Source organism: Eriocheir sinensis, chromosome 2, assembly GCF_024679095.1.
Source record: "Eriocheir sinensis breed Jianghai 21 chromosome 2, ASM2467909v1, whole genome shotgun sequence".
Lineage (NCBI taxonomy): Eukaryota > Metazoa > Arthropoda > Malacostraca > Decapoda > Varunidae > Eriocheir > Eriocheir sinensis.
The window spans coordinates 4571981-4599655 of NC_066510.1; the positions used below are offsets into that span (position 1 = coordinate 4571981).

Consider the following 27675-nt stretch of genomic DNA (forward strand, 5'->3'; position numbering starts at 1 on the left):
AACAGGTGCGACCCGCCGAAGGGCTCCAGGATCGTTTCTGTGGCCCGTGGTGCAGACTGTGGGTACGTGACTGGTTTACAACTTTTAAAATTTTTGCAGTGTGCTGTTAAGCCGGCCAATCAGCGTCCACTATGGCGCACTTTTCGGATTTATAAGGGGGCTTCAGCCATTCGGTTTTCAGTGTCTTTCCCCTGCTCGAGACGTGCACTGGTCTCCACCGTGTTCAGAGAATTTGACATCTCCCGACTCTCTTCGTCCTCCCTTCCCTCGTGCACACGCAAGTCTATAGCGGTATGTACAATTGTGGTACGCAAGTGATGACACACTGTCCACGGAGTTTCGTTCACCAGACCCGACTTTAAAATATACCCACCACATGGAAAGAGGCTAATGTTCAGATATGTCACTACATATATACTCTCTATAATTTTTTAGATGTGAAATTGTCTGTTGTGCACACTGATAAGCTTTTAATTCGCAGACAAAAATGTCTCTTTACATTTCGTTCAAATTTAGTCAAGGACAGCTCAAATTACGTTGTTTACTACGCTATTATGCATTTGAATAAATGTTGTATTCATTCCTGCAACGTCCTCGCTAAGAAAATATGAAGAAAACATTGATAACGTGCACAAATATTCTGATATGGTTTAAAAATATATAATGATACCACCATTTAACTCTCACTTGACAATGTTATGCAATGACGTCATCGACCATTCCAGCCGGTGCATTTAGGAAACTAGTAGGCTATTATGCATTTAGGAATACTAAGCTATTATTTTGCATTTAGGAATCTATTTCTTGTCAATAAAGTCCATAATTGTATTTTATATTAAAGGTAGGTGTTGTTTCTTGGGTGCGGCCCGCGGACTGATGGGGAATGGGCAATGTGGTCCTCGAGGTCATTTGGGTTGGGGACCTATGGTCTACACTCTACACAGATGATGGGCTCAAAAGCCGAGCAATGTATGTGTACATCATTAGAATTCTGGCCTGATTTTAGGCTCGGCAGCAATCTCTAATCCAATAATACACTAAACAGGAATAGATTCCACCGTAAGCATGGTTGGTGTCTATATGAAAATGTGGTTGGCCTAGTCCCAGTGTCTGCATGAGCACCAGCCTCAGCCAACAAAATGCAGGAGTGAGATGAAGCTATTTTCCTCTTCAACAACAAAGCATTAGAACGCTTGATTATTTTCCATTCAGTTTTGAGCTCTACAGACCCCTCTCACTGTCTGAGGAAAACACAGTCCACATGATAAAGCTCTGCTTCCCTTAAGATGCCTCAATGCAAAAGTGTGGTGTGTTACATAATAATAACAAAAATAGCAATAACACTAAATAATTATTATAGTGTAGTGTGTGTATATAACTGGTATAAGGAGCCAAAGTCTTGACCTTGTGCAGACACCTGAACACATTGATCAGTCAGGGTGGTGGCGGGGTGAAAAGTACTTGATTTCATCATCTCACTGTGAAGAAACAACAACAACTAGGAAACTAATTATTTCAGCATAATACACAAGAAGGATTGAAGTACACAATGCCACTTTTCTCACATGTACTGGTTCAGTGGTTTTCATTTAATTTGAAGTGGAAAAACATGTCAGTTTGAGCAAAAATGCCTGGACAGTGTGCATGGTGAGCATCAGCCCAGTAGGGTTTAACCCTTTCCTTGCGTGCGGTGCGGACGCGACTATCCCCTCAGGCGCAGTCGGGCAGCCCAATGGGGGGTCTCTTTTAACCTCTGTATCTCAAAAACTATTCATCACAGCTAAAAAACAAAAACACCACTGGAAAGAGGAGATCCAGATCTATAGGAGTCGGTTATGTATGCCTCTCTTGCGAATGTACATGCACGTTCAGGGAGTGTTGAATGTTAACACGTTGGTGCGTGCGGGATGATCAGCCATATTGATGTAACTGTGGACATCTCTCCTTCAGACTCTGGGAAGGGAGTATTGCCAAGTGCAATATTTACAACTATTTGGTCAAAGAATCAGTCAGGTGATAGGTGAAGCTATGCAAAAATGCCGCTATATTGGGCAAGAACATCCACCAGTTATTCGTCCGTAGATTTGCCGCGCTGGGCTGATATGATTTTCCACCAAATTTAGTGAAGAACCCACTCAATTGGCAATCCTGTGTTGTGAGAATTAGTGTTGGAACACTCTCATACGCGGGAGATTTGAGTGCGGGTGGAGCTCGCAGCGAGCGTTTAGCACCACAAGCAAATACGCCTAATGCTCGCTGCGAGTGTTTAGCAATGAAAGGGTTAAACACCCTACAGTTTTCATAAAACACTAATCATTTGCATTTACATATTTGAACTCTAAACAAGTCAATGCATTATGTTTAGTTAGCCTTATTTAAATTTGCAGTTACTCTGCATCACATATGGCTCAAGATCATGAGAAAGAGAAGTGCGAGTGTGGAGATAAAGAGAGAATTAAGATATGGTATAGTTCTGTCAACCTTGAACTGTGCCTCGGACACATAGGTATGGAATGAGTCACAATAGACAATGATCTGTGCACTTGTAATGAAGTGGTATGATTAATGAAGTGGTGGGTAAGTGTGGTGTGGATGTTAGAGGAAAAGGCGTAGCTTCCAGAGTGGTGGAATAAGGGAAACATAATCCATCACTGTGGTTTGAGTATATGAGGAGGGTGAAGAATGGTGAACAGGGTGTAGGAGTTAAGTAGAGGAGCTGAGGATGTCAAGGAGAAAACTAACAAGATATATTAACAGGACTACAGAATACATGAGAAAGGAGTGGGAGGGAGGGCGTTAATGTCACAAAAATGGGATGAATGAGCAGGGAGAGCTAAAGACCTGCCACTGACAGCTCCTCAGTAAGTTCAGGATGTTAGAGCTATCAATCATTAGAAATAAATATCGTCAATCATTCATATTTAGTTTGAGATTACTCTTTTCTGTTTAGCTAAGGTCTTGATCCTGCTTTTGATGGAAGTCATACAGACTCCCTACAAGGCTACAAGAAATGGGATTACATGATGATGATGATTGATGATGATGATCTCCATAGCACAGGACAGGCAGTATGCCAAATCTCAGTAAGGTAGTGTTTGCTAACAATCAGTTTTATAAAATTTCTTAATTCAAGTACTCACAAGAATTACTTATCTTCTTCAAAGACATGTTTAGGGTGTGAATGTATAAACCCTGCACCTTGAAACAAGTAGCAGTGACACCCCTTTTACCTTTCATATCATCCTGAACAGCTGAACACTTTGGCACCTAGAGGGATGCAATCTTAAGATCTGCTTGTTTCCATCGTCATTGTTGTTCTTTGTTGTGCCTTTTATGTGGCAGAGTACAGAAGATACAGTGACTCACAGAATGCTGTAGCCACTCTAACGATACTTTACAAAGTTCCCAAAATGTGTACTTATTTATTTTATTCTTATTGTCTTGGTACTCAAACACCGGCTGTTTTACATACTGACCAAAGGGTTTCCTCATATTTTCATGGCTTCACCTTATTAGTTTTTAAAAGAAAATTAAAGTTCACACATTTTTCAACAAAAACTATATTCAATGAAAAAAAAGTTAATGAAAAATAACTTCATTTAGCTAAGGCACTACTCTTCTCAAACTGCTAAACTGTGCAGAGTCTAACAAAGAAAGTGGACATGTGAGCTCTGCCAGGGAGAGTGAGGCACAGTGCAAGAGGTTCATCTAGGGAGCCTCATCTACAGAGAACAATGCCCACATTGTAGGCATCTTGACCCTCCTTGGCTATAGCACAACATCAGTAGAAACTGTAATTCGTAATTTAAGTCTGAGGTAATAACTAATTAAGGATGGCAGTGATGTACAAATGGCAGTGACTGATGACTCCATCAGCATCAGTATAAAGTATGTTTTGGTTTCATGCAGAGTGCAACACTAATGTGCCACATACACCATAAACACCGAGCAGGCTGTGACTTATCTAGCAGAGTCACCGCAGACACTGCTTTCCAAACTGGACACACAAGAAATAGGGAGCTTGTCTGTGCACATGTCAAGTTCTTGGATGCCAGGACGAAATACTTACTTTAATACCTGTCATCACAGCAATAACCTTACAGTCCATCACTGTATAGGTGCATCATAGCTGCTTATGTGTACCCTTGTCTTTAAGCAGCTCAAGGCACAGTCTTTTCACACTTTGCCCCAGTACTTTCACCACTTTGGGATGCCTGTCTGTCACTGCTGACAGTACACTACCTCTGCGGACTGAGGACTGTAGCTGGCCGCTTGGTCCTTAACTTTTCATCAATCTCACAGTGACAGTCTTTATTACATTTTTGCAACCAGAGATATATCAATGCAAATTATTCCTCTTTTTTCTGTGCCATTACTTGTTTTCTACACTGACTGAGGGAGTATAATAACGGGTGGAACACAAGGCACTTTAAAATGGCACTGAAGTGTGAGGTGGTAAGTATAATCATCACCAGCAGGCTTGACACTCCAAATACTACTGCCACCTCATTAAATGTACATAAAAGTATTTATGCTGAGGATCCACATGAGCAAACGTCATTATCTGACTGTAATCACAATGTATAGAAAAATCTTTGGAAGATCACAGACACAGGCCCAGTTAAGTTTCCTTGCTTTGAGGCACACTGGAACAAGCCTTCAATACTGCACTCATGACAGACCATTTTGCCCACTGGCCAGAAGTGAGGCTGCGCATCACAGCTTCTGTGACAGCCCTTGACACTTATTTGTCTCCACAAGCTAAGGAGGCTTTCCATTATACCAACCATCCCCCCTGGCCTTAGTCATATCACAGTTTCAGAATTAACACCAAACATGTAGGGTGGCGGTCTCTCTCGGTCCACCTTCATGGTCCCTCCGCTGCTATAGGTAGAGCTGCGTAAGGAGCCCAGGGTGCCGCCATGAGTCACATGGCCGTTGGTCTGGCCCTGGACTCTGCGCTGCTGGGAGCCACCTATCAGGCTGGCCGTGATGGGCTGCTGGACTGGTGGCCGACCGTAAGGGTTTGGGTTGAGGGATGGCCGCTGTCCGTGGTAATTGGAGTAGGATGAGTGAACAGAGGGGGGCCTCTCCAAGGGATCTTGGCCTGGCATGGGGCTGTTGATGGAGTAGGTGGAGTTGGGTCTGGAGTGAACATACATGGGGTTGGAGTGGCCTTGACGGCCCCCAGTGTGGGTGCGTGGTGCCCCTGGAGGGTGATAGGAGTCTGTGCTGGTGGAAGACTCATTGGCCTTGTCCATCAGTCTGTTGACAGGGTTGAGGTACTGGTGGCGGCGGCTGCGCTGGGACGCACGCCCCTGACTGCTGGTGTTGCTGCGTGTCTGGGAGCGCCCCGAGGCCCTGTGGCGACTCTGACGCTTGACCCGACGAGGTGTCATGGGCTGCTGGTAGGAGCTGTCATCCAGGCCCAACTCAGGAGACTCGCTGCCTTCACGCTGAGGACTGCTGGAAGAGTGGCAAGGGCACATTAAGTTTGATTAAATATTTGCATACAGTAAGTTCTCACATTTAACCCTTACATTACAGCGATCGTTTATATAAGTGCGCTGCCACATGCCCCACCCGTACGGGGATCGTATATATAATCATCGCGCTCTACGCTCCCTACGTTTCAAATATACCGCCAGTTCTTGACTCAGAAGAATGGTGGAGGCATCTGGCATCCATACACATTCTCATTCGTGCAGCCTACCAAAGGCCACAGATCATTTTCCACTTTTGTTCAGAATACATCTGGCATGTCACGTGATGCGTCAAGCAGTTCCTCTGCTCCGGGCGGAAGTAGACCGCGAGTGAATCAAAGTGACAGTGACTGATGACTGCTATGGTAGTGACATTGACAGAGGAGGGAGAAGAGAGGAGAAGAGAAGAGACGAGACGAGACGAGGCGAGACAAGACGGGAGAGGAGGGGAGAGAGAGAGAGAGAGAGAGAGAGAGAGAGAGAGAGAGAGAGAGAGAGGGGGGAGGGAGGAGAGAAGAGAAGAGGAGAGAAGAGAAGAGGGGAGGAGAGAAGAGAAGAGAAGAGGGGAGGAAAGCAGATAAGAGAAGAGGGGAGGAGAGAAGAGAAGAGGGGAGGAGAGAAGAGAAGAGGGGAGGAGAGAAGACGAGAGACGAGACGAGACGAGAGAAGACGAGAGACGAGACGAGACGAGACGAGACGAGATAAGAGGAGAGGCGAGGCGAGGCGAGACGAGATGAGACAGGAGGGGAGAGAGAGAGAGAGAGAGAGGTGCTTCCACGCGACACGTCGCGGCCACGAGAAAATGCGCAATATTTTGGGCTGTCATAACTTTTTTATTATTATTAGGAGAGAAGTTTTATTACACCACCATATATACTTGATGAATATACAATTATTGGAAAGAAGAAAGACACCATTTTCACTTCTTTTAAATGTCTAAATTTTCCCCGTGCACAGCATCCAGAGAATTATCTCGCCAACCGTACTCTAAGGGTTAAGTGACTGTCATAAAATGCTAGACATTTCAATATCATCATCCAGTGATTGACTCGGAGACCTGCATGGGATCAATATATTTATTTTAACTTGTGTATTTACTTATACACAATATTCCGAGAGAGAGAGAGAGAGAGAGAGAGAGAGAGAGAGAGAGAGAGAGAGAGAGAGAGAGAGAGAGAGAAACACTCAGGTTAGGTCATGACCAGGTTATGGCAGCTATTGGTGTATTGGTCAGTTGGTGGCTGTGTTTGAAGCAGAATAATTTTTTTGTGACTAAACTGATTTCTGGTGGTAGACACAACTGGGAGGTTACTCGATTTTTGGATACGGTTGTATCTATTGATCAGCCAGCCTGTATTAGTTAGACTAGTCTCTGATTTCACTGGGCTGGGATGGAAGCCAGGCCTGTGGATTTGTAGCTGGGCGCACAAACCATTACACCAAGGAGGCACAAACACGTTTGTTAGCTTCTCTATAAAACAAACATGCTTCATAAAAAACATAAAGGCTTTGGTGTTATGTAGATAATATCTGTACACATTGCAGTACACATGCAGAGGTGCTGGGGTTGGGCACTTACAAAGCCACAATGCAGGGTGTGTGAAACTAATTCCATGTTATAATATCTTTGCAAAATAACAATTTGCTACATATTAGGTTTTATAAGAGTACATCCCTTTCATGTAACAAGCTTGGCCTTTACATGAATAAGTTACCCCATCACAACTTCTTGAAGGAAATAATGTTAGAGCTATAGATAGCAAGAATATAGAACTGTTGCCATTTCAGCCACAAAAAGGAAAGCAATATGAATCTGAAAATTTATGATTTTGCTGTATTTAAAAAATAATCTACAAAGTAACACGTCACTTGCCTGTATTCCACAGAGTAGATGGATGTTGGTCTGCTTTTAGCTTTGCCTGAAAGACATGGAGCTTCATTAGAGAATCTTTTACCTTACATACAGCAAGTCTGATCCAAGCCATAAACACCCCATGAAAACAAAGTGTGATAAAAAAGCTAAGAATGTTGTACTTATGTATATCAGACAAGAAATTGGTACAACACTGATATAAGATGTAAAATACATGATTCTGATTACACTGATTGCAAACAAAAAGTTATTTACTCAACATGACAATACAACTTGACCATTATCAATACTGTCCATTTCCTGAGTTAGGTGAACACCTGGATACACCTGTCCTTAGGTTGTCTTCATTAGTAAACACCAGATAAAGTACCACTCAAGACACAAGCAGCAAAGAGGCTTAGGTCACGGCTACACTTCAAACCACCTCCTTCATTAGACACACTGAGTCACACAAAATGACTCCTGATTACAAAGCAGGTAAGTACAGCTGAGAGTCACAGCACGCAGCACTATCTACTAAGAACAGCCTCTCAGCACCATTACTTGAGTGCACAGCAAGGGGACCCAGCTGGCCAGGGCCCGAGCGTGTGTGTGGTACAAGCTGGTGAGGGCCCGGTGTAGGGGGAGGGGGGCTGGTAATGGTGGTGGTGAAGGAGGAGGGAGCCATGCAGAACAGGGGCCCCTGGGCCGGGGCACCCTGCTGGGCACACGGGCACCCCAGAGAGGCAGTAATACCTGGCATACGTGGGCTGAACAGCCGTGTTACCAGTCACGCCCTGCTCAAACCCGCCAATAAAGTCGACTGCAACACCACGAAACTCAGTCAGAATTTAATAGAGTCTGAGACGTGTTATATTATCGTCATCACATGTGTAAAGAATAGGAGTGTGGGACTGAGTATTCTCATGAGTTGTCCAGTACCAGAAGGCAGAAAAAACAGCTTCAGGTGTGGGCCGGGTTGACCGTCCTTGGCTATATTTTGTAACTGAGAGAAATGTCGTGCCCCCAACTATATACTTACAGCTATCATCCTCTTCAGAAAAAACCTTGATCAGGTAAGTGGATGCACACAGACCCAGAATCTGAAAATAAGAGAAAATACAATCCAGGAAAATGTGATGTGTGGCTTGAAGAAAATTCAGGATTATGCAAAAGACTACAACAGTTTATCCAAACACTTAAATCTCCATATAGAAAATGACTGAACTGTTAGCAGACTATCACTTATTACTTCAAAATCTTGGCTAGGGAAAAATGGCTCTCTTAAGACACTCACAGCAAAGCCGCACTGGATGCCGGCATGAATGGTCTCAACATACTCGTAGTCCACCAGACAGTCATGGACCTCCAGAGGCCGCATCGGCCGCATGGGGTCCAGGGTGGTAAGGTTGGTTGGATATACCGCTCGGCACCCAATGCCATTCACCTGCGAGTTTGTAATGAGTTAGAGGGGAAAGATAACAGCTATATAAATATTTACTCATTTATTTTTTTGCAGTACAGAAGGCAGGCCTAGGGCAAAACAAATTTGTCTATTAATCACTATCCGTTCACAGGGACTGCTCCCAACGGGGTGGCCATGGCAAGAGTGTCTCAAATTTCCTTGTTCTGGTTCTCCTGCACCACACATTCAATCTCTTGCCTACCATATAGACAGTGGCCTTGTGTCAAATGCAGGGTTTTGATCAGAGACCACATTTTGTTGGAGGAAATTAGCATTGGACAAACAAAAGAACCTATGGTAAAAACTGATCTTGTTGGAGAATATCTGAAAAAGACACTTGACTTGATTGCCCAGATATCAGATTTCTAAAACAAAATCTGGAGTCCAGCACTTGTAGGACAGTTGAAAGATTGTACAGTGGAATAGGACAAACTCACCTCCCACCATGATGCGCTGCCAGTGCCAAAGTTGAGCCAGTCTCGACTGTTCTCCAGGACACCAACATTCAGATAGAAGCAGATCACAAACACGTTCCAGCTGAGCCATGCCAGTTCCCATACCAGGTACTGCCGGACAACAAAAAGTGAGTGGTGAGAGGGAAAGGAAACATCTGGTACTAGTGTAGAGTGAGGGAAGAGGAGAAGGAAACAAAATGAGGAGTATTGCACAGTGAGTAAAGAGAGGGAAAGGAAACATAAAAGCTTCAATGCTTGCAAGTCTGACAGTACTTTGAAGTTTTATATTTCTTACCATGAGTTAACAAGAGTGAAAGGAGACAAATGTGTTACCACTGATCTCAAAATACTCTATGGATTGGTTAACTCCTTGCAAATTTTGATGCCCCCAGCCTGCCCTCTTTAGATTCCCTCAGGCTGAGGTATTCATATAAGAATTCAAGCATCAGCACTTGCTGAGTGGCAGTAGGACGTGATAAAACAGTCCATTACAAATTTATTGAATTTCTCAATGCCTTAACAACTGGTATTCACTTGCTTATGTAAATTAAATACTTGTTACCTGTTTTCACATTTGGCACAATACAATTTTTCACATTATTTGAAGACAACATGCTCTAAATAGCATATATTGATGTCTTTTATTTTAAACTATTATTTCATTAGGCTGGAAAAGAATAAATGCTACAAACTACATGAAAAAACAAAAATAATGTTACTACGTGTAACACTTATTTTAGTTACCTATTAACCTGCTGGGCCCCAGCAATACGTGTGAGGCATCAATTAAAAAAAGTAATTAAGGGACCAGCAACACACGTAATGCGTCACCTTCCATCAAGTGTTGTGGCGCCCTAATGGAGCGGCCTAGGAGGTTGATTTTTGGAGTGGACATGTAGGTGGTATGTGGGAACAATATCCCAAGTGTCCAGGAGGACGCGGGTTCATGTCCTGTCTGCTGCCACAAACTGGGATTTTTTAGTCACCATCGAGTGGCCTCAGACTTCCCAATTGCTGTCCTGAAGACCACCTATCAATCCAGACTCTACATTCTCTCTCTAAAGAAAGGATCAAAGATGGGCTGCGGGGGGCAGCATGAGCCAAGCAAGATGGCACCACTATAGACACTTGCCTACGCCTAACACCATAACAGGCCAGGGCCAGGGGGGAAAGGAGTAAAAGGCTCTTCGTTTCATCAACTTCCCTCCTCTTACTAGAAGTTTTCTACCTCTCAAAGTCTCCCAGTGTTGCTTCTCTTTCTATCTTCTATCGATAGTTTCATGTTGATTGCTCTTTTAACCTTGCTAACTGCATTCCATCCTCCTCTCACGCAGCCCTGCTCCACACAACTTTCTACTCTTGCTCAGCCTATACTATCCAAATCCCATATGCAAGAGTCAACTGGCATCTTCATTATTTTATCCCTTCCATTGGTAAACTCTGGAACGGCCTTCGTTTGTTTTTATTTCCTCCTGCCTATGACTTAAACTCTTTCAAGAGGAGAGTATCAAGACACCTTTCTTCATGAAACTGACTTCTCTCTTGGTCTCTCACTCTGTTATGCTGAGTAATACGAGTGTCTGTACCATCCCTCCTTCCTGACTGAACCAACACCACTGGTAAAGATGGTTTGGACGATTTAGAAACTTGTGTTTAATTATCTACTGCTGAAAACTGGAAATAGGTATATAGGGGGTGATATTAACTAACTGAAAAGACATATGATCATAGAACATTTTGAGATCAACAAAATTACAATGCTGTTTCAACTTTTTCCAAAAAAGTGGCTAAATCATCACCCTTCTCCCTAACACTTGAGGACTTTTATTTCAAAGTCACCTTTACCATGGCTGTGGCCTAACCAAACAGTTGGTTTACATGCTCTAACTTGCTAAACTAGGATCAGTAAGACTCACGGTTAAGTGAAGTGCACACCACAGACATATAGGTCCAGAGAGATTTCCACAATTAACATCTCCGACAAGACAGCAAACAATGTCTCAGCCCGAGTGATACTTACTATTACTATGTATTTGGTTTTGTACTGGTAGGCCCCAAAGAAGCCAAATATCACAAGGATGAAGTTGAAGAAGTTGGCAATGATGGGCAGCCACATGTAACCCAGGAAATCAAACACTTGTCTCTCTGCCGTTGATATCTGAAAGAAGGAAGTGATGTGAGTGTCTGGCCTTGCGTGCTACCTCTTGTGCATACCAAGTTGTCAAAACAATATAGGAGCAATTCTTTCCACTCCGCACACTTATACAAGGTTGGTCTGAAATAGATTACCACCTACTGAACGTATTCGTGAAAGAGCTCGTACAAAATTAAGCCTTATAAACTAGTAAATAGGCTATTGGTGGTTTCTGGCTTTGAAATAGGAAGGTCAATAACATCCTGTAGGAATCATATTCAAGAACATGCCTTCATTTGCGACATCAGCCACAGAACGTATACGGCCATGCCTGCCTTCCCTCGGGGGCGTGGGGGTGTAGGAGGAGGTGGGTGAGGCAGCCCCCACCCCCTCCCCTATCACCCACAACGATCTCCTGACCCTCCAGAGGCTCTTGACAAACAATGCTCCTCCTCCTCCTGCCCCTCCCACTCATCGCGCCGTTCGACCTTCACCTCGTCTCCACCGCAAAGTTATCACTACGAACTTGAAACCCTCTACACACACACACACACACACAAATATATAATATATATATATATATATATATATATATATATATATATATATATATATCACCGCGGCACCGCCATCAACTACTACTGCTACAACTACTCCTAATACTACGGTACTACTTTAACTCCTCCTCCTCCTCCTCCTACTACTACTATAGAACCACCACAACCACCACTATCAACTACTACTACTACTACCACTGCTCATGCTGCTGCTATAATATCTATTGCCACTACTACTACTACTACTACGTCTACTACTACTACAACTGCTAATACATACAACAAATGCGACTAATGCAATAATGACAACTATTACTACTACCACCACTGCAACATTGAGTGAGGCCTTGGCAGACTCCTTACGTTCTTATGTACTACTATATCCCCCCCCCCCCCCACAAAAAAAAATACTGTAGCAACAACATCAACTAGTTTCTACTAATGTGATGGCGAACTGAACCAAGTGCACGTTGAATCCACAGCAGAACAGGGTAGACCAAACCACGTCGACACAAGCCCGTATGCGCCTGTTTGAAAAGCCTCTCGCAGAAGTTGCTGGGCTTTTCATGGACTGTTTTGTGATCCTTGTGACGACAGATTGACACGGCTTCTGCGACATGGACGGGAAAACCACCCATGAAAACCCGGCTACTGTTCTCTGTGGCCTTGCGAAGTAGTCGTGATGGGAGCCCGACACGTTTGGGAATATGGGCCAGTTCGACAGTCCAACACAGTCATTGTAAACGCCCAAAAACAAACTATATTCTCCACAATGATCCGTTATTTCTACTCAATACCAGAGATACTAAAGAGATTTCTAGTGTGGTTTTCTAAAGTTTCCCTCTTTTTCTATCAAAGCCAAACACTCTACAAGGAGTTTTCGTGGTATTTTGTGTTTGGTTAGGGAGCTTACGAACTTGTTGGATTCGACTGTAAAATTGGCCCTATGTCCCTGTATACTGTAAACGTCAGCATCCGAACCGTCAGAGGAAGCAAGTCACCTCACGCAGTATTTACCTTCACTCAGTTCAAGGTCCAGTCAGTACAGCACTATGCACACTCAAGGCACAATACAGAGACTAATAAACAAAAACCCATCACACACAGAAAGACAGACACGGTAAGTACTTTTTTTCTTATATAGGGACAAAGATTAGCATAGTGACAGAGAGGTAGAGCGGGACATGATCATTTGTAGGGAGGCAACCACTAGCACGGCCGTTGGCACCTGACACACGTGGCTGAGAACAATTTCCGTTTCCTCACATTCGACTCATCCCGTGATTCATGTATCTGACTTCCTTCTACATTCTTCTCTCTCTTTCTCCCGTTCCTTCTATATCCGTCTTCTCTCATTCTTTCTCACTGTCTCGAGCCTATTGAGCTCTCATTTTACAAGAGGGATGCATTTCCGAGAAGTCACGCCAAGTGCGTTTCGCGTGGCTCTCACAATAGAAGCTCAGTCAAGGGTTTTGTTCACGCTGATGTAAGCAATAAGTGCAGAGAAATTCAATTGTTTTGCATTGCGTCCCTCCAAAATTTTGGATGAGTCACGTATAACGAGAGTTAGGACACACACACACACACACACACACACACACGGCCCGGTAACTCAGTGGATAGAGCGTCTGCCTCACAAAAAGAAGGAACGGGGTTCGATTCCCCGGCCGGGTGAAGATAAGTTGAGTTTATCTTCTTTCACGTGTAGCCCCTGTTCACCCAGCAGTGAGTAGGTACGCGACATCGAGCAAGGAGTTGTGACCTCGTTGCGGCGGTGTGTTGTATGTGAGTGGTCTCAGCCCTACCCAAAGATCGGTACTATGAGCTCTGTGCTCTTCCGTAGGGGAACGGCTGGCTGTCTCGAGAGAGACCCACAGCAGACTAAAAGGTGAATTACACACACACACACACACACACACAATAGGCGTCTTGTACACAAACCTACAAGCTATACTGTACCTACAGGCGATGTTTTTTTTCCCACAAATGATAATATTGAATATTTTTTTCGTTTCCGTGCAAATATCGTGCTAGAGGAACACACACACACACACACACACACACACACACATTGACCATATATATTATCAATTTGGTGGCTAGTTCAGGTTGTATAATTTGGAAAGGGTTTACTGTCTCTAAAAAGTGGTGCTACATGAGCAAGGAGCGGGGCGGGGCGGAGAGGATGGCGAGTAAAATGTCATCAGTTTGTGAGGGTTTTCTTGGCAGGGCATGTGCGGTGGTCTGACTGTACGAGGGCATCTGTCACGCCTCAGACACATATATCCGGAGATGAAGTTTTAAATGGGGGGAGTCGGCGTAGAGTATTATGAAAATATTTGAACTTCATCGAAAATGAGTTACACACTAGCAGCAACAACGTTTATCATATCGGTTTCGAATGACAATTTTTTTCTTTTAACGGCGGATATTTAAAAGCCTTTGCGAGGTGGTATTTAAGCGCCTTGTTCGTGGGCGTGTCCCGCTGGCCGTAGCGTGGAAGAAACGGTACCGCCGTGCCTCAAAGGATAAAGAATCCTAACGAGTTCACTCTAGTGTGGGCTAAATGCTGGAAGACCAAACACGCAGGCTACTTCAGAGCAAGATTTGCCACCCAGGGGACAGTGCTGGAGCACAACTTTGGCTACAAGAAAACCCACCTGCTAACAAGCATGTTTGGGGCAAATGAATTCATAGAAGAAATAAACATTCAAGAAAAAAGATTTCACACACAAAAAAAAAAACAAGAGCGTCAGGCTGTGGCTGTACAGACTGCAGCAGAAGACTGATCAAACCTGGCTACAATGAGGGAGGAGGCGCCTCCTGATACCCTCGCCTGCAAGCGATCAGCTCCTTTTCTTAGGGGTGTCCAGGTGCCAGATCACTTTTACATGCCTCAGGATGTGATTATTACCCTGAGGAAGCATATAACGACAGGTGTGTGACAACTGGATTGCACTTGGTGACGCGGAGACGAAAATATGAAAAAATTATAATCGCGTTTCCTTAAAACTGAGATAACAACAAGATTCCTTTACTTCTTAACATGCTGCATGACTGCAGTAGAAATTTAGGCTTCAATAGTTTAAATGTTTAAGAAACCTTCACAATAGGTCTTCCTAAGTTATATTTTGCCATATCATGCAAAGGCTTTCCAAATGTATTCCATTTCGATATTTCTACTTATTTTACAATTTTTGAAACACATTGTACATAGTTTTCTATTGGGGTTGTTAGGAAGAATATAAAACATATTCTGTGGAAGAGAGGAAGAAATAGGTTCACAGATAATAGAGAAAAAAAAAAAAAAAAAAAAAACTGCACAGTCAACTTTAAGATTGGATGTGATGCTCAGGGTACTATATAGTATGCAAAACATATGAGAGAATCAAGACCACACTGGCTTATTATCAAGGGTATATATCAAGGCTTTTCCTAGCCGCACCAAACTATTGCACCACGTCAAAGGTGCAGGAGCATGATGTTGGTATGTGAGGCGGGCCGAGGGTCTTGGCAGCACATGTGGGAGCGTCTGGCTAGGTGTGGGTATGCCTGACACGCCTGAAAGCTGATCAAGTCCCCAGTCTTTGAATCATCCAGTCACTTCCCGTTCTTGTTTTCCACTCTGCTATACTCCTTCCTGCTGCTTTGTTTGCTGCTCTCTCTCTCTCTCTCTCTCTCTCTCTCTCTCTCTCTCTCTCTCTCTCTCTCTCTCTCTCTCTGTGTGTGTGTGTGTGTGTGTTTAATAATGGCACTTCGCTCACACAATTGATGGTTTTCAGTGCATCTCATCAAACCAATACAAGTAACCACCACCACCACCGCCACTACTATTAACACACACACACACACACACACAACCTCGCCCTCCTTTACGCTGCCAAGTACGAGGTTTAAATGGACGGTTAGGGGCGGTTAGGGAGGAGGAGGAGGAACACTACAGCTTACAAGTTGTGGTGGTAGTGGTGGTGATGGTGGATATATATATGCTAGAGATAGTAGTAGTAATATTGGTCATGGTAGCCGTAGTAGTAGTAGTAGTAGTTAGTAATTAGGTGGTGTTAGTATCGGAACTATTATCGTTATTGTTGTTGTTGGTTGTGGTGGTGTTGGGGGCGGTGATGATGGCGTATGAATGCGCGCGCGAGAGGAAGGGGAGGGGGAGGGGGGCAAGGCGTAAATCTGATCAAGCAAACATTAGAAAGTGCCTCACCAGTACAGAGAGAGAGAGAGAGAGAGAGAGAGAGAGAGAGAGAGAGAGAGAGAGAGAGAGAGAGAGAGAGACTGGCTGTTGGACTACCTCACTTTCACCTTCACTCTCTCTCTCTCGTATACCACCACCACCACCCCAGTCCAGTCCAGTCATAGTCCAGTGGAATAAGCCTTGCATGACTCCTACTTCCTTGCTTGCTGGTCTGAAGGTTGAACTAGGCGTCACTGAACAGTTACCGCGTGTCTGACCTTGCTGCGTTTTCTCTTTGCTCATTTTACTTGTGATAATTTGAGCTGCTCTGTTGAGGCACACGATATGTCTACGGTATTTTCAAAGGGCAAAAAGGAGATCAGTCGGTTCTAATGAGTGTTTTTTTTAAGGTTTTTGGTGCAGAAGAGTCAAACTACCACCAGGGTCATTAAACTACCACAGAAAATGCCCCAAACTCCTACGAAAACCGTGTCAAATTATTAAACATTTCGTCGTCCAAGCACACACACACACACACACACACACACACACATTCGGCAAGGCTTTTGTAGGAGTAGTGGGCCGGCCTATCCAGTGTATTTTTTTTATCCTGGTGGGAGTTGGCAAGGCTTCTGTACCATGAACTCTAAAAATACTCCTGAGATCACATTTTAGTCGGCAGCGTCCTTAGTCCTGCTCAACTCTCATCAACCAAAGGAACGGAGCATAAAGAAAAGAGGGAGAGCAAGAGATAGAGAGTGGAGAAGACAGGAAAGCGTATGAGGAGAGGGAAGGGAGCGAGAGGGTATAAGCAAAAGAACGCAAGAGCAGAGGACCGGGAGGCATGAGGGGGGAGAGCGTGGGAGGAGGGAAGATCATTAGAGGAGCAGGAAAAGCTTGAGGAGAGGGAAAAATGTGAGAGGGACGGCGTGAGAGGAAGTGAGAGCATAGGGGAAAAATGTGAAAGGTGGGAAGAGAGTGTAATGAAGGGGAGGAACGTTTTTAATACCTTGTTTCCAGATTATCTTGGGTCGCAGGAATGATTACGAGCCACTGCTGCTGCTACTACTACTACTACTACTATTACTACTACTGCTACCACCACCACTATCACTACCATAAAAAGTTTTGCCTACTCCGGATAATCCCTATTTCTACTGTTATGGTACTGTGGTTCCCTTGCTTATCTTTGTTTCTCTCTCTCTCTCTCTCTCTCTCTCTAAAAACACAACTGCCATGCTTTCCATTAACAAAACGGCAGCATGGGTGACTCCTAAAAACGGAGGGGGGACTCGCCACTTGAGCGTAAGGTGACTGACCTTTTATATACTACGATTTTTAGCAAGTATAGGGATCGGCTATTGCATGGAAACTTACGTTCTTGAGGCCTACTACCACCACAAACAACAATACTTATACCGTAACAATAACAACTACTACAACTATATACTACTACTACTAATAATAATAATAATAAAACAGTCCTCCTCCTCCTACTACTACTATAGTCTGTTCGGAGCATGAAGTCGGTTCAAGGTGTGGCAGATTCCAGAATTCCCATGAGTGCAGCGCTGCCAGTTCGACCGCCAATTATCAGATTAGCACTCTCTCCCGGCCTACCCACCCACAACCCATCTGTTTATCTCTCTCTCCCTCTCTCTCCATCTCGACCCGAGGGAGGGACCTAGGGGGACACACCAACCACCACCACCACCACCACTACCAACACCACAACGTGGCAACATGGGACAAAATCGCTGCCACATGTCATAGAATTTATACAAATCCTTGTTATAATCCTAAACATCGACACTCATTGTACTATGTAGCTTCCTTTACTATATACAGAATATATAAAATATCGCTTTCAAATAGCACATGGATGGGAAATAAGAGAAAGACGCATGTACGAACGCTGATTTGGCAGCATGGGTAGAGGTAAACGACGATACCAACTCCACCCTGAACGGACTTCATGCTCTGAACAGACTATAGCACGACTACTTTTGACTTCTAATCGAGTATACGGCAACCTGATCAATCCAGCACCACCACTAACGCTATGTGGTTGTTTGATTTGTTGTTGTTATTGTCGTTGTTGTGGGTGATGGTGGTGGTGGTGGCCGGAGCCCTTGCCTACCCCCTCTACCTCTCGCTAGTTCGGGGGGCGGATGGTTACTTGATCTGGCTGGGTGTCATCTGCCAGCCGCGGCCACCGGAGTATACGGCCTGGCCTAAAAGGGGCGACATGGCGGTGGAGTAATGGCGCCGTGGTGGTGATGAAGAAAGAGGAAAGCAGGAAGGGGCGATGGAGGACCCTTAGATCAAAGATGTAATGATTCCTTTTGGCTCTGATACTCCAGACAGACAGACAGACACCCCTTCAATACTAGTCATTTACTACTACTGCTGCCACAATTACTATTACTATCACTACTACTTTTTACAGTAAGGGAGTCAGCTCTGGGGCAAAAAACAAAGACAGCAACAAAAAAGCCCGCTAAACTCTGCTCAGGCATTAGAAAAAAAAAGAACGAGGCCAAAAGAGGTCAATTCAGGGTGGAGAGATGTCTTGATACTCTCCTCTTGAAAGTGCTACTACTACTACTACTACTACTACTACTACTACTACTATTACTACTGCTACTTTTACGTGTTGAAGGAGGCAGGCTTAAGGCACACGGTAAACGGCAACTTGCAATACGTTGCTTCAAATAAAAGACGCTGGAGGCTGGCGAAAAACAATGGCAAAATATAGTCCCAGAGGCGTCTTGGCACCTCCACGCTTGATGCAGTTAAAAGATTCAAAGGATAAGAGCAAGGGAGGACGATGGGGTAACTGCATGCGGAACGATAGAGAAACAATAAACTGGGGAAACTGTACTGGGGACTTGGATCCGAATAAAGCTACAGTCTGGCTCGGCTAAACGTGCGGTTCAAAGGTGCCATGTGAGGAATAATCCAAGAGTACAGCGTTGCCACGTCTTTAACCCCCCCCCCCCTCTCTTTCTCTCTCGGATTTGAATGTATTATTTTCTTACTTATGTCAGCTTAATTTAACGTACATTCCTTCACGATATAATCTAACTATAATTGTGAAACTACTTACACATCCCAAAACGAAAGGGAAACTCAATAACAAGTATAGTATTTTTTAGCACCCTGTAAAATATGTATGCCACGTTTCTTTATATGCTTAAAAATATCTTATCCATAATAAGTTAACTGTTCTTTTATACGTTATAATACTAACATTAAATGTGTATGCATACTTGCTGATCATATTTGCCATGGTTTTACTTGTATTAGAACATTTCTACATTGCGGGCTAGGAGACAGGGGTCTGGCAAACTAATATTACTGGAACTAATCTCAAGGGAATGGCCGAGGGAGAGCTTGTGGTGGATGGTAGACTTATTTTGAACCAATATCGAGGAATAACTACTGAGCACCGAACACCCTTGAATGTAGAACGACATAGGGCAACACTATACGGGTGGCACAGTAATAGGACTGTATTAAGTGACTGAACTGCAAAATTAAACTGAGCGTCGCAAAGAAGGATTGCGGATGATTCTTAAAGATGAAACGATTTGACAGAAGAATATGCGGTGAGTTTAACGTATCCGAAAACCTTAACAATATAGTGAACAGTAAGTCACTGAGAAAACAATGCAAGGCAAGGAAGGACAGTTGAGAACTCCTATACGCAGAACGATTTAATTAAAGAAACAATACACGAGATGACAATATTAGGGAGAAAATTTAGAGCCGGAACAAAGAAGACTAATGCTGTGGTGAGGAAAATGGAATACTCCTCCTACTACTAATAATAATAATAATCATAATTTGGAGAACAACAACAACGCTATACAGATGCAAACAAAATAGGATGAGAAAAGTTTTAAAGAAGCAAAGCAAAAAATATTAAACGAGAGAGAGAGAGAGAGAGAGAGAGAGAGAGAGAGAGAGAGAGAGAGAGAGAGAGAGAGAGAGAGAGAGAGAGATTCAGGTTTTGAAGCCGGTAGAAAGAGAACTGAGAGAGAGAGAGAGAGAGAGAGAGAGAGAGAGAGAGAGAGAGAGAGAGAGAGAGAGAGAGAGAGAGAGAGAGAGACACACACACACACATACAACGATCATTCCTCAGGCATTTTATTTTCACTTCTCTAGCAATCTCAAGTAGCCTTCAACAGATTCAGTTTCACTATAACAGAGGTGTGTGTGTGTGTGTGTGTGTGTATGAGAGCACACGGAACTCAAGCACTTAACACACACACACACACACACACACACACATAATGAGTGCGCTGGGTGCAAGGTCTCGTTTAAATGTCACCTTAACCCACTGGAGAGAGAGAGAGAGAGAGAGAGAGAGAGAGAGAGAGAGAGAGAGAGAGAGAGAGAGAGAGAGAACGACGACAGAATAGAAGAGAAAGGTAGAAAATGTGAAGAAGGATGCCTCAAGACCCTCCCCCTCTAACCAAAGCCGTAGACAGGTTCTCCATGGCTTCTCTACACGGCTATGGCTCCAAAAAGGACACCAGGTACAGTTGTTTTTACCAAGTGCGTTATCCTCCTCTTCGTACACTTACTCCCTGTCCTTCATCTGTTTCCTGCCTCTCTCCTCCTCCCTATCTTTCTACTCCTGCCGCCGCCAACATCCAGGTGATCATAGCGTGGGAAAACGGACGAGAGGGCAGGTGTCAAAGGGTGTACAGGTAATCCTCCTCCTACTCCTCCTCCTCCTTCCTGCTTTGTTTCTCTATCAGAGCGGCTGTACTCCACCACTCCTTTCTCCTCCTCCTCCTCCTCCTACTACTACTACTACTACTACTACTTTTTTTTTTTTTACAACAAAGGAGGCAGCTCAAGGGCAACAAAAAAAGAAAACAATAATAAAAAAAAAGCCTGCTACTCGCTGCTCCTAAAGTAAAGCAAAAGAGGTGGCCGAAAGGAAGATCAAATACAGGAGGAGAGGTGTCCTGATAATACTCGTTGCTATATCGCCGCGTCAATCTCCTATCCCTTCTTCATGTTCTCTCTATTCCGCTCTTCGCTGACTGTCCCTTGTTCAGCCTCTTCCCTGTGCTCCTCCTCCCCCCTTCCTCCCTGCCTCGCTTCCTATCCAAACAGTGCGCAAGTCCCCCCCCCCCCCCCTTCCTCCTCCTCCTCCTCCACCCTCACAACCACCACCTGCTTCTCGAGTTTCCGGTCTCCTCTGGGCCAAGAAGAGGTGTGTGTGTGTGTGTGTGTGTGTGTGTGTGTGTGTGTGAGAGAGAGAGAGAGAGAGAGAGAGAGAGAGAGAGAGAGAGAGAGAGAGAGGGGGGGGGACTAGAATAGACTGAACACACACACACACACAAAGACGATCAGGCGTGGAGGCAGTGAGGTGAAGGAAGTGACAGAGGAGGAGAGAGTGAGGAGGAGGAGGAACCAAGCGAGAGGGTAATTTTTTTATGTGTGTGTGTGTGTGTGTGTGTGTGTGTGTGTGTGAGAGAGAGAGAGAGGGATGAGGACAATACAAACGTGCTCACTAGGGGTAGAGAGAGACTGAGCGCGTGTTGATATACCATGCAGAGGAGCGGGAGTGGAGGGCCGCGGGACTGGCGTATGCGGGTTATAGGGATGAACAAAGGGGACGATGATGAGGTAAGGGTTCTCAGAGCTGTCAGGACCCTCAGCAATGGGGACAAGTTGGTAAAACACTGACTTAGGGATGAGACAGGTAAGAAATGCTTTACAATAAGGGGACTGGATAAAAAGAACAAGTGTCGGTAGAAAGTGAGATGAGAGAGAGAGAGAGAGAGAGAGAGAGAGAGAGAGAGAGAGAGAGAGAGAGAGAGAGAGAGAGAGAGAGAGAGAGAGACACACACACACACACACACACACGGAAAGCTTCTGATGGAGGGATTATAGAGCTACGGAGACTCAGAAAGGGATGACGCATGGTGAGTAACGGGTTCTTGGGAGCTGCCACGTGCAAGGCTTAACAGAGTAGTCCAGTATGTTGAGTGCGAAGCAATGGATTAAGCGATCATGTCCCCCCATATGTTAAGTGAGAAGCGAGACGCAATCTGGGTAGAGTAAATGGATGGAAAGGGAAGGCGACGAGATAAAAAAAGGGAAGTTAGAGTAGCAAGGTATTTGAGGTGTTTTGGTCTAACTAACACACTAAGAAATTATATATGATCTGCACGGGAAGCGTATGGTTAGTGTCATGACCCTGCTTGCTTATATAAACTATTAGGACCAGTATATACCATGCAGGGGCGTGGAGGAGTTAAAAATTTCTGACTCCGACTCCGACTCTGGGAAATTTTAAGGTTACGACTCCGACTCCGGTTTCCCTTCCCTTCCCCCTCTGCTGCAATTTTTTTTTTTTTATATTTGCTGCCTGTAGCGCCGGTAGACTCTCTTGAGGTCCTCTTGGACGGCCCCAGCCAGAGAATCGTTTTTGAACCGACCGCACCAGGTGACTGCATTAGCCAGCCATCTCGCCCTCCTCCTTTTATCTGATCTATCCCTCAGTTACATTAGTTCAAGCCATGGCTGCCAATTTTGTTAAGTCTGTACTTTCTGTCTCAACTACATTTGGTATGTCGTTTTCAGGCCACCCATTGAATTTTTTTCTCCTTGTGCTTCCCATTCAAGCGAAGGCCGTATTTACACCACAAGAAAGTCTCATCTATCATTCCAAGACTTAAGTGTAATAGAAAACAGCAAAGCGTTTGTGAGTGTCGGTAGAGTGTTTAGAATAAAGAGGCCACTCAAGAAGCCTACATGCGCTATAGGCAGCAGGTTAATAAAAAAAATCACACGAAATGATTACGCCCCCGTTAGCAGGTCGTAAAGTTCGGTTGGAGTAGTTTAAATATATTTCACATGCGGCGTGGCCCGTCAGAAATTACGTGGCGCGGGACGGATTGGGAGGGCGGCGGTGGGGGTGGGGTCACTACGCCCACCATCCAATGACACGCCTGACACTCGTCAACAGACCAAATGCTAGGTCATATTGGAATAGACTACAAGAGTATGCGTTAAGAACTTTCCTTACTTTCGAGACTAGGGAATTTTCCCTGGTTTAGTGATTTTTCTAGGGAAATTTTGGAAGCCTATTTTTCAGTGATTTGGACTTCCTCCCCCCAAAACCCCGGTTCCCCACAGGTCCCCAGGCTCCTACATAATTTCCATGCTGCATGGTTCTTTTTCCTTTCCTGGCCAACCTTTGCTGTCCTTCATCTTCCACCTTTGATTAGATAGTTAGTGTAGCTTGTCACAAACAGCCTCGTAAGGACCAGCAGGTCTGCTGACTCCACCGACTCCGACTCCACACCCCTGGTATATACTATAGGTGGTCGATTCTCAAACCGATATTCTTTTCTGGGGGCTAAAGTCACGCCTCAATTAAACAAATCATATCCTTGTAGTATAGTTAAGGTATGTGACTGTAGCCCATTCCTTTCAGCTTGATCCCTGGCTCGTAGCTGAGTAAAGCTGGCGTCACACTGGACCCAAATCTGGCGAGCACGAGCTCTTGCTGGCAGCTTTTGCTCGCGAGCAAGTCACTGTTGTCGTCACACTGACGAGCGACGAGGGGCGAGCGGCGAGCAACATTGTAAACAAAGCCTCAACCATGGCGCCTACTACACCAACGCTTCGCATTACGACCAGGTGTGCAGCTGTGACGGCATTACTTGCCGTTATTCAACGAGCTCAGAAGAAGAAAAGACGAGTCTGGGTTCGGTCATGGCTGAAGAGAAGGGAGGGAGACCCATGATGTGTACAACATCATAACATCATAACTTTCTTCAGCGTAGACTTAGAGAAATCTGGATGGCTGTGGTCCCATAACTCGGGATGGTCCCTGACTCTTGCTATCAAAGAGTGTACAATGAAGGAGGACAAGTGAACTTTTGAACGAGGAGAGGTGGCCATGGCGAGTGTTTATATCAGTTGGCCTGGGGGGTCTTGGTCTTGGTCTTGGAAATCAAAATAAAATCCAACACTACTTTTCTCAACATTATAAAATATTACAAACACCGTCAAACATAAAAGGAGTATGTGAATAAGTTTTCTAATATCATGGGTATACGGATTCAATACACTAGGTAATATATATTATTCACATATCGGTGCACCAAAGAGCTCACTTTGCCTGCTTGCGGCTCGCCGAGCTGCTCCCCGTCCAAGCGGCGAGCTAAACGCAGGAGCAAAAGCTCGGGAGCAAGCCATCCCTCCAGCACAAGCTCGTGCCCGCCAGATTTGGTCCAGTGTGACGCCACCTTAAGGACGCTGTTGGTTGAGTGTCTGACGGCCCAACACACGTAGTTGAGAAAATATTCATATTTCTTTACACAGCTCAAATGTTAGCAAGATAAGCAAACTTTTTTTTACATCACTGGATCAATCAATCAATCAATCAATGGGGGCATAAACCGGGGGACGCGTTGCCTCACCAACCCTACGACGCCAATTCCGGGAGTCCCGCCGGGCGAGCCCTATGCAGGCCCCCTTCCCATCCTGAGTACCTCCTGGCAGAATCTATCGACTTGCTCAAGCCACGAACTCCATGGGCGTCCCCTTGGCCTCCTTCACTCAGGATTGTCTCTTACAAAGATAACCCGATGAGCAGGATCAGCTTCAAGGTAACGTGCCACGTGCCCGTATAGCCGGAGTTGGCGTTGACGGATTATACAGGTAATATGTTATGTCGCATCAGTCTCACGGAGTAGTCGCCGGTTTGACACAAAGTTATTCCAGCGATATCCCATGATTCTGCGTAGACATTTATTACCAAAGGCAGCAATCCGCCTCTCCAAGTCCCCATTTAGTGTCCATGTCTCACAGTCATAGAGTTAGACAGGGAGCACAAGGGACTTGAAGATCCGGATCTTTGTCCTTCTGCACAGGCATCAACAACGCCACATAGGCCTATTCGTGCTGAGTGAGTCCATAACACCGTGGGCCAAGCCAATCAGTATGTAATTTTACAACTATAGTAACCATTTTTAAAACCGATGGGGGAAAGAAAGTAATTACGATGTCAGAAAACACTTAAGTGAATATATATCAATATTTGCAGCAATTGTGGAATCATGCAACCAATTTTAGCAGTTTACATGAGCAGGCAGGATCACAAAGATAGTGAACTGTAAGATCAATCAGGCAACAATGAATGTACATAAAGACACAAAGAGGAGAAAGGTAAGGAGGGAGCAGAGGAGTTGAACACAGAAGTTGGCAAAATGGCCTGTTCGCGTTAAGCGTTTTGATGCCCACAGAACTTAAATGTTTTCTTAAGATCTCTTCTATTTACAAGGATCCGTTTTAGATCACTGATATGGCTGGAAAACCCGTGTTCTATTTACCACTGAGATCTGGATTCTCGTGATCTGGGGGATCCGGATTCTGATTTGCCTGATCCAGAGGCCGAGGTGGGTTGTAGCAGACGACACCCGCATCCGCTCTCACGCGGTTACACTCAGCATCTCCTCCGACTTTATTTCGAGTATACAATCCAAGAGCGCCTCCCATAATGAGTGAGGAGCATATAATAAGATAAGATGATGTTGCAGAAATGGTTTCGTAGGCAGTAAAGATGTAAAATAGAAGTATTACACAATGGCATTGTGGGAGATATGCAGGCCACACCGACGTGAGCAAGTGCTCATTATCGTCGATCTCTGGTTACTGCCAGGACCTCACACACCACACACCCATCTTCCTTGCTCAAGAGGGAACAGTAACCACTCCTAGTCAACGGAAAGAATCCGGCCTGAGCGGGGCTCGAACCGCTGCCTGTTTGGCCGTGAAGCCTTGTAGCGCGGAGCTCTAACCGATTGAGCTACCGGAGAAGTGTGTGTGTGTGTGTGTGTGTGTGTGTGTGTGTGTGTGTGTGTGTGTGTGTGGGCGCGCGCTTTGTTTTGATCTGTCGCTCTGCGTTCTATTTACCCAGAGCGAATCCAGATCAGATTCAGATCCGGGCCAGTGATGTAGGGCTGATCAGTGTTCTAAATAGAAGACCTTAATGGGAAGAGGGTTACCTAAGCTATTTTTAAACGCCAATTTGGAGAGAAAATCTGACAATGATTCAGTTATGTCATGAGGGGCTTTGTCTTACAACATGATATAAAATAGCTTCATTCTACCAAAACATGTACTACATATTATATTATTGGACATATCTTTAATGTTATCTTAAATGTCTATGGAAACCAAAGTCAAATTCTTTTTGCAAGTTTGCGTTGAAAAATAGACATAAAAGTTACCCCTCTGCTCCTTGAAGTTGAGAGAAAATTAAGTTTCTGGTGGTGAGAGGCATCGAAGGCCCCACTGCGAACAGGCCAGCATTAAGATGAGGACTGAACAAGGAAGGCGGAAATGAAGTTGGAGGAAGTGGATGAAGGAGATAAGGAGGCAAGGGCTTACTAGAGGAAGGCGAGCACTGAAGGAAAGGTACATTAGGAAGAGGAGTTGAGCAAGGAAGTAGAAGTGGGAAAAGATCAATCAGGAAGAGAAGGAAGTGGATGAAAGAAATGAGGAGCTAGAGGTCACGAGGAAGAAGAAGTGAGTGTTGAAGGTGGGCTGAGACGGGCTACATAAAGAGGTTGTTCAGGCGAGAAGTATTCACGAGTTTAAAGACAAACTTAATCAATATTGATTTGGAGGCAGGGCAATACGCCATGACTCAAATACTGCAAACTACAACTAGGTATTACCATTACTATTATTACACACACACACACACACACACACACACACACACACACTAGAAAAATACTCCCAACAACATGAAAATACTAGAGAACAGAAGCCAAGTAAAATAATAATCAAATTTATTTCCTTTAGCTTGGGGAAAAATTACCAGGAGTCCGTCAATGTGAAGAAGGGAAGGGACGTGAATGGAGCTGAAAATTGCTGCATGTCCCGTTCAGCCAGCCCGGCACGACATGGACTTGTCGAGAGCAGTGTGTAGAGGAAGCGAGGAGTGGGAGAAAGAGAGAGAAAACCCGAAACGAGGAGGCAGAGGAAGGGAAAGAGGAAAGGGAGGGCGGGAACGAGGAGGGAAAGGATAGGTGAAAAAAAGAAGACGGTGGTAAACTGTGTGCCTCCTGTCATTCGGTATCGATTTATGAAGAAGTGGCGATTCCGTGAGTCAGTCCATCGCGGGCCATCCCTGAGACGCGACCCCGTGCCTTAACACTGAACAAGAGGCACCGGCGGACCTGCCGGCAATGTTCACCCACCAGAGGCAGCACCAGGACCAGACAGAGGGGTGGTGTGTTGACTGGGAGGAGGGACACACACACACACACACACACACACACACACAGTGCTGTCTTTGCTGCCTCCACAAGAAGCTTAAGGAGGGCGTCTTGGTAGCTAGACTCTTCACCGCCCTCCCTTCGTCTCAGGGGCTCGTCATGCATGGCAAGGCAGGTGGCGTACTTAAATATTCTACCTCCACTGTTATGTGCAATGCTTTGACAATAGAGATGGAGAACTTTGGGTAAGGCCTTTGTTCTATAATGGACAAAGTGACTGGT

General features: G+C 44.8%; 1 protein-coding gene across 2 annotated transcripts in view; it reads right to left on the minus strand.

Annotated features, from left to right (window-relative positions):
- Window positions 1-3408: 3408 nt before the first annotated feature.
- Window positions 3409-27675, minus strand: part of LOC126998753 (sodium/potassium-transporting ATPase subunit beta-1-interacting protein-like) — a 40816-nt gene continuing 16549 nt past the window's right edge. Inside the window, exons 2-7 of one of the 2 annotated variants that reach the window (XM_050860770.1) lie at window positions 11276-11413; window positions 9238-9366; window positions 8633-8782; window positions 8378-8438; window positions 7357-7402; window positions 3409-5463 (exon numbers count right to left, since the gene is read on the minus strand). In XM_050860770.1, the coding sequence (XP_050716727.1) occupies window positions 4806-5463; window positions 7357-7402; window positions 8378-8438; window positions 8633-8782; window positions 9238-9366; window positions 11276-11413 (1182 nt within the window). In that variant the 3' untranslated portion in view covers window positions 3409-4805. Of the gene's footprint in view, window positions 5467-7356; window positions 7403-8377; window positions 8439-8632; window positions 8783-9237; window positions 9367-11275; window positions 11414-27675 lie in introns of both variants that reach the window. The other variant, XM_050860760.1, reaches the window with a different exon arrangement.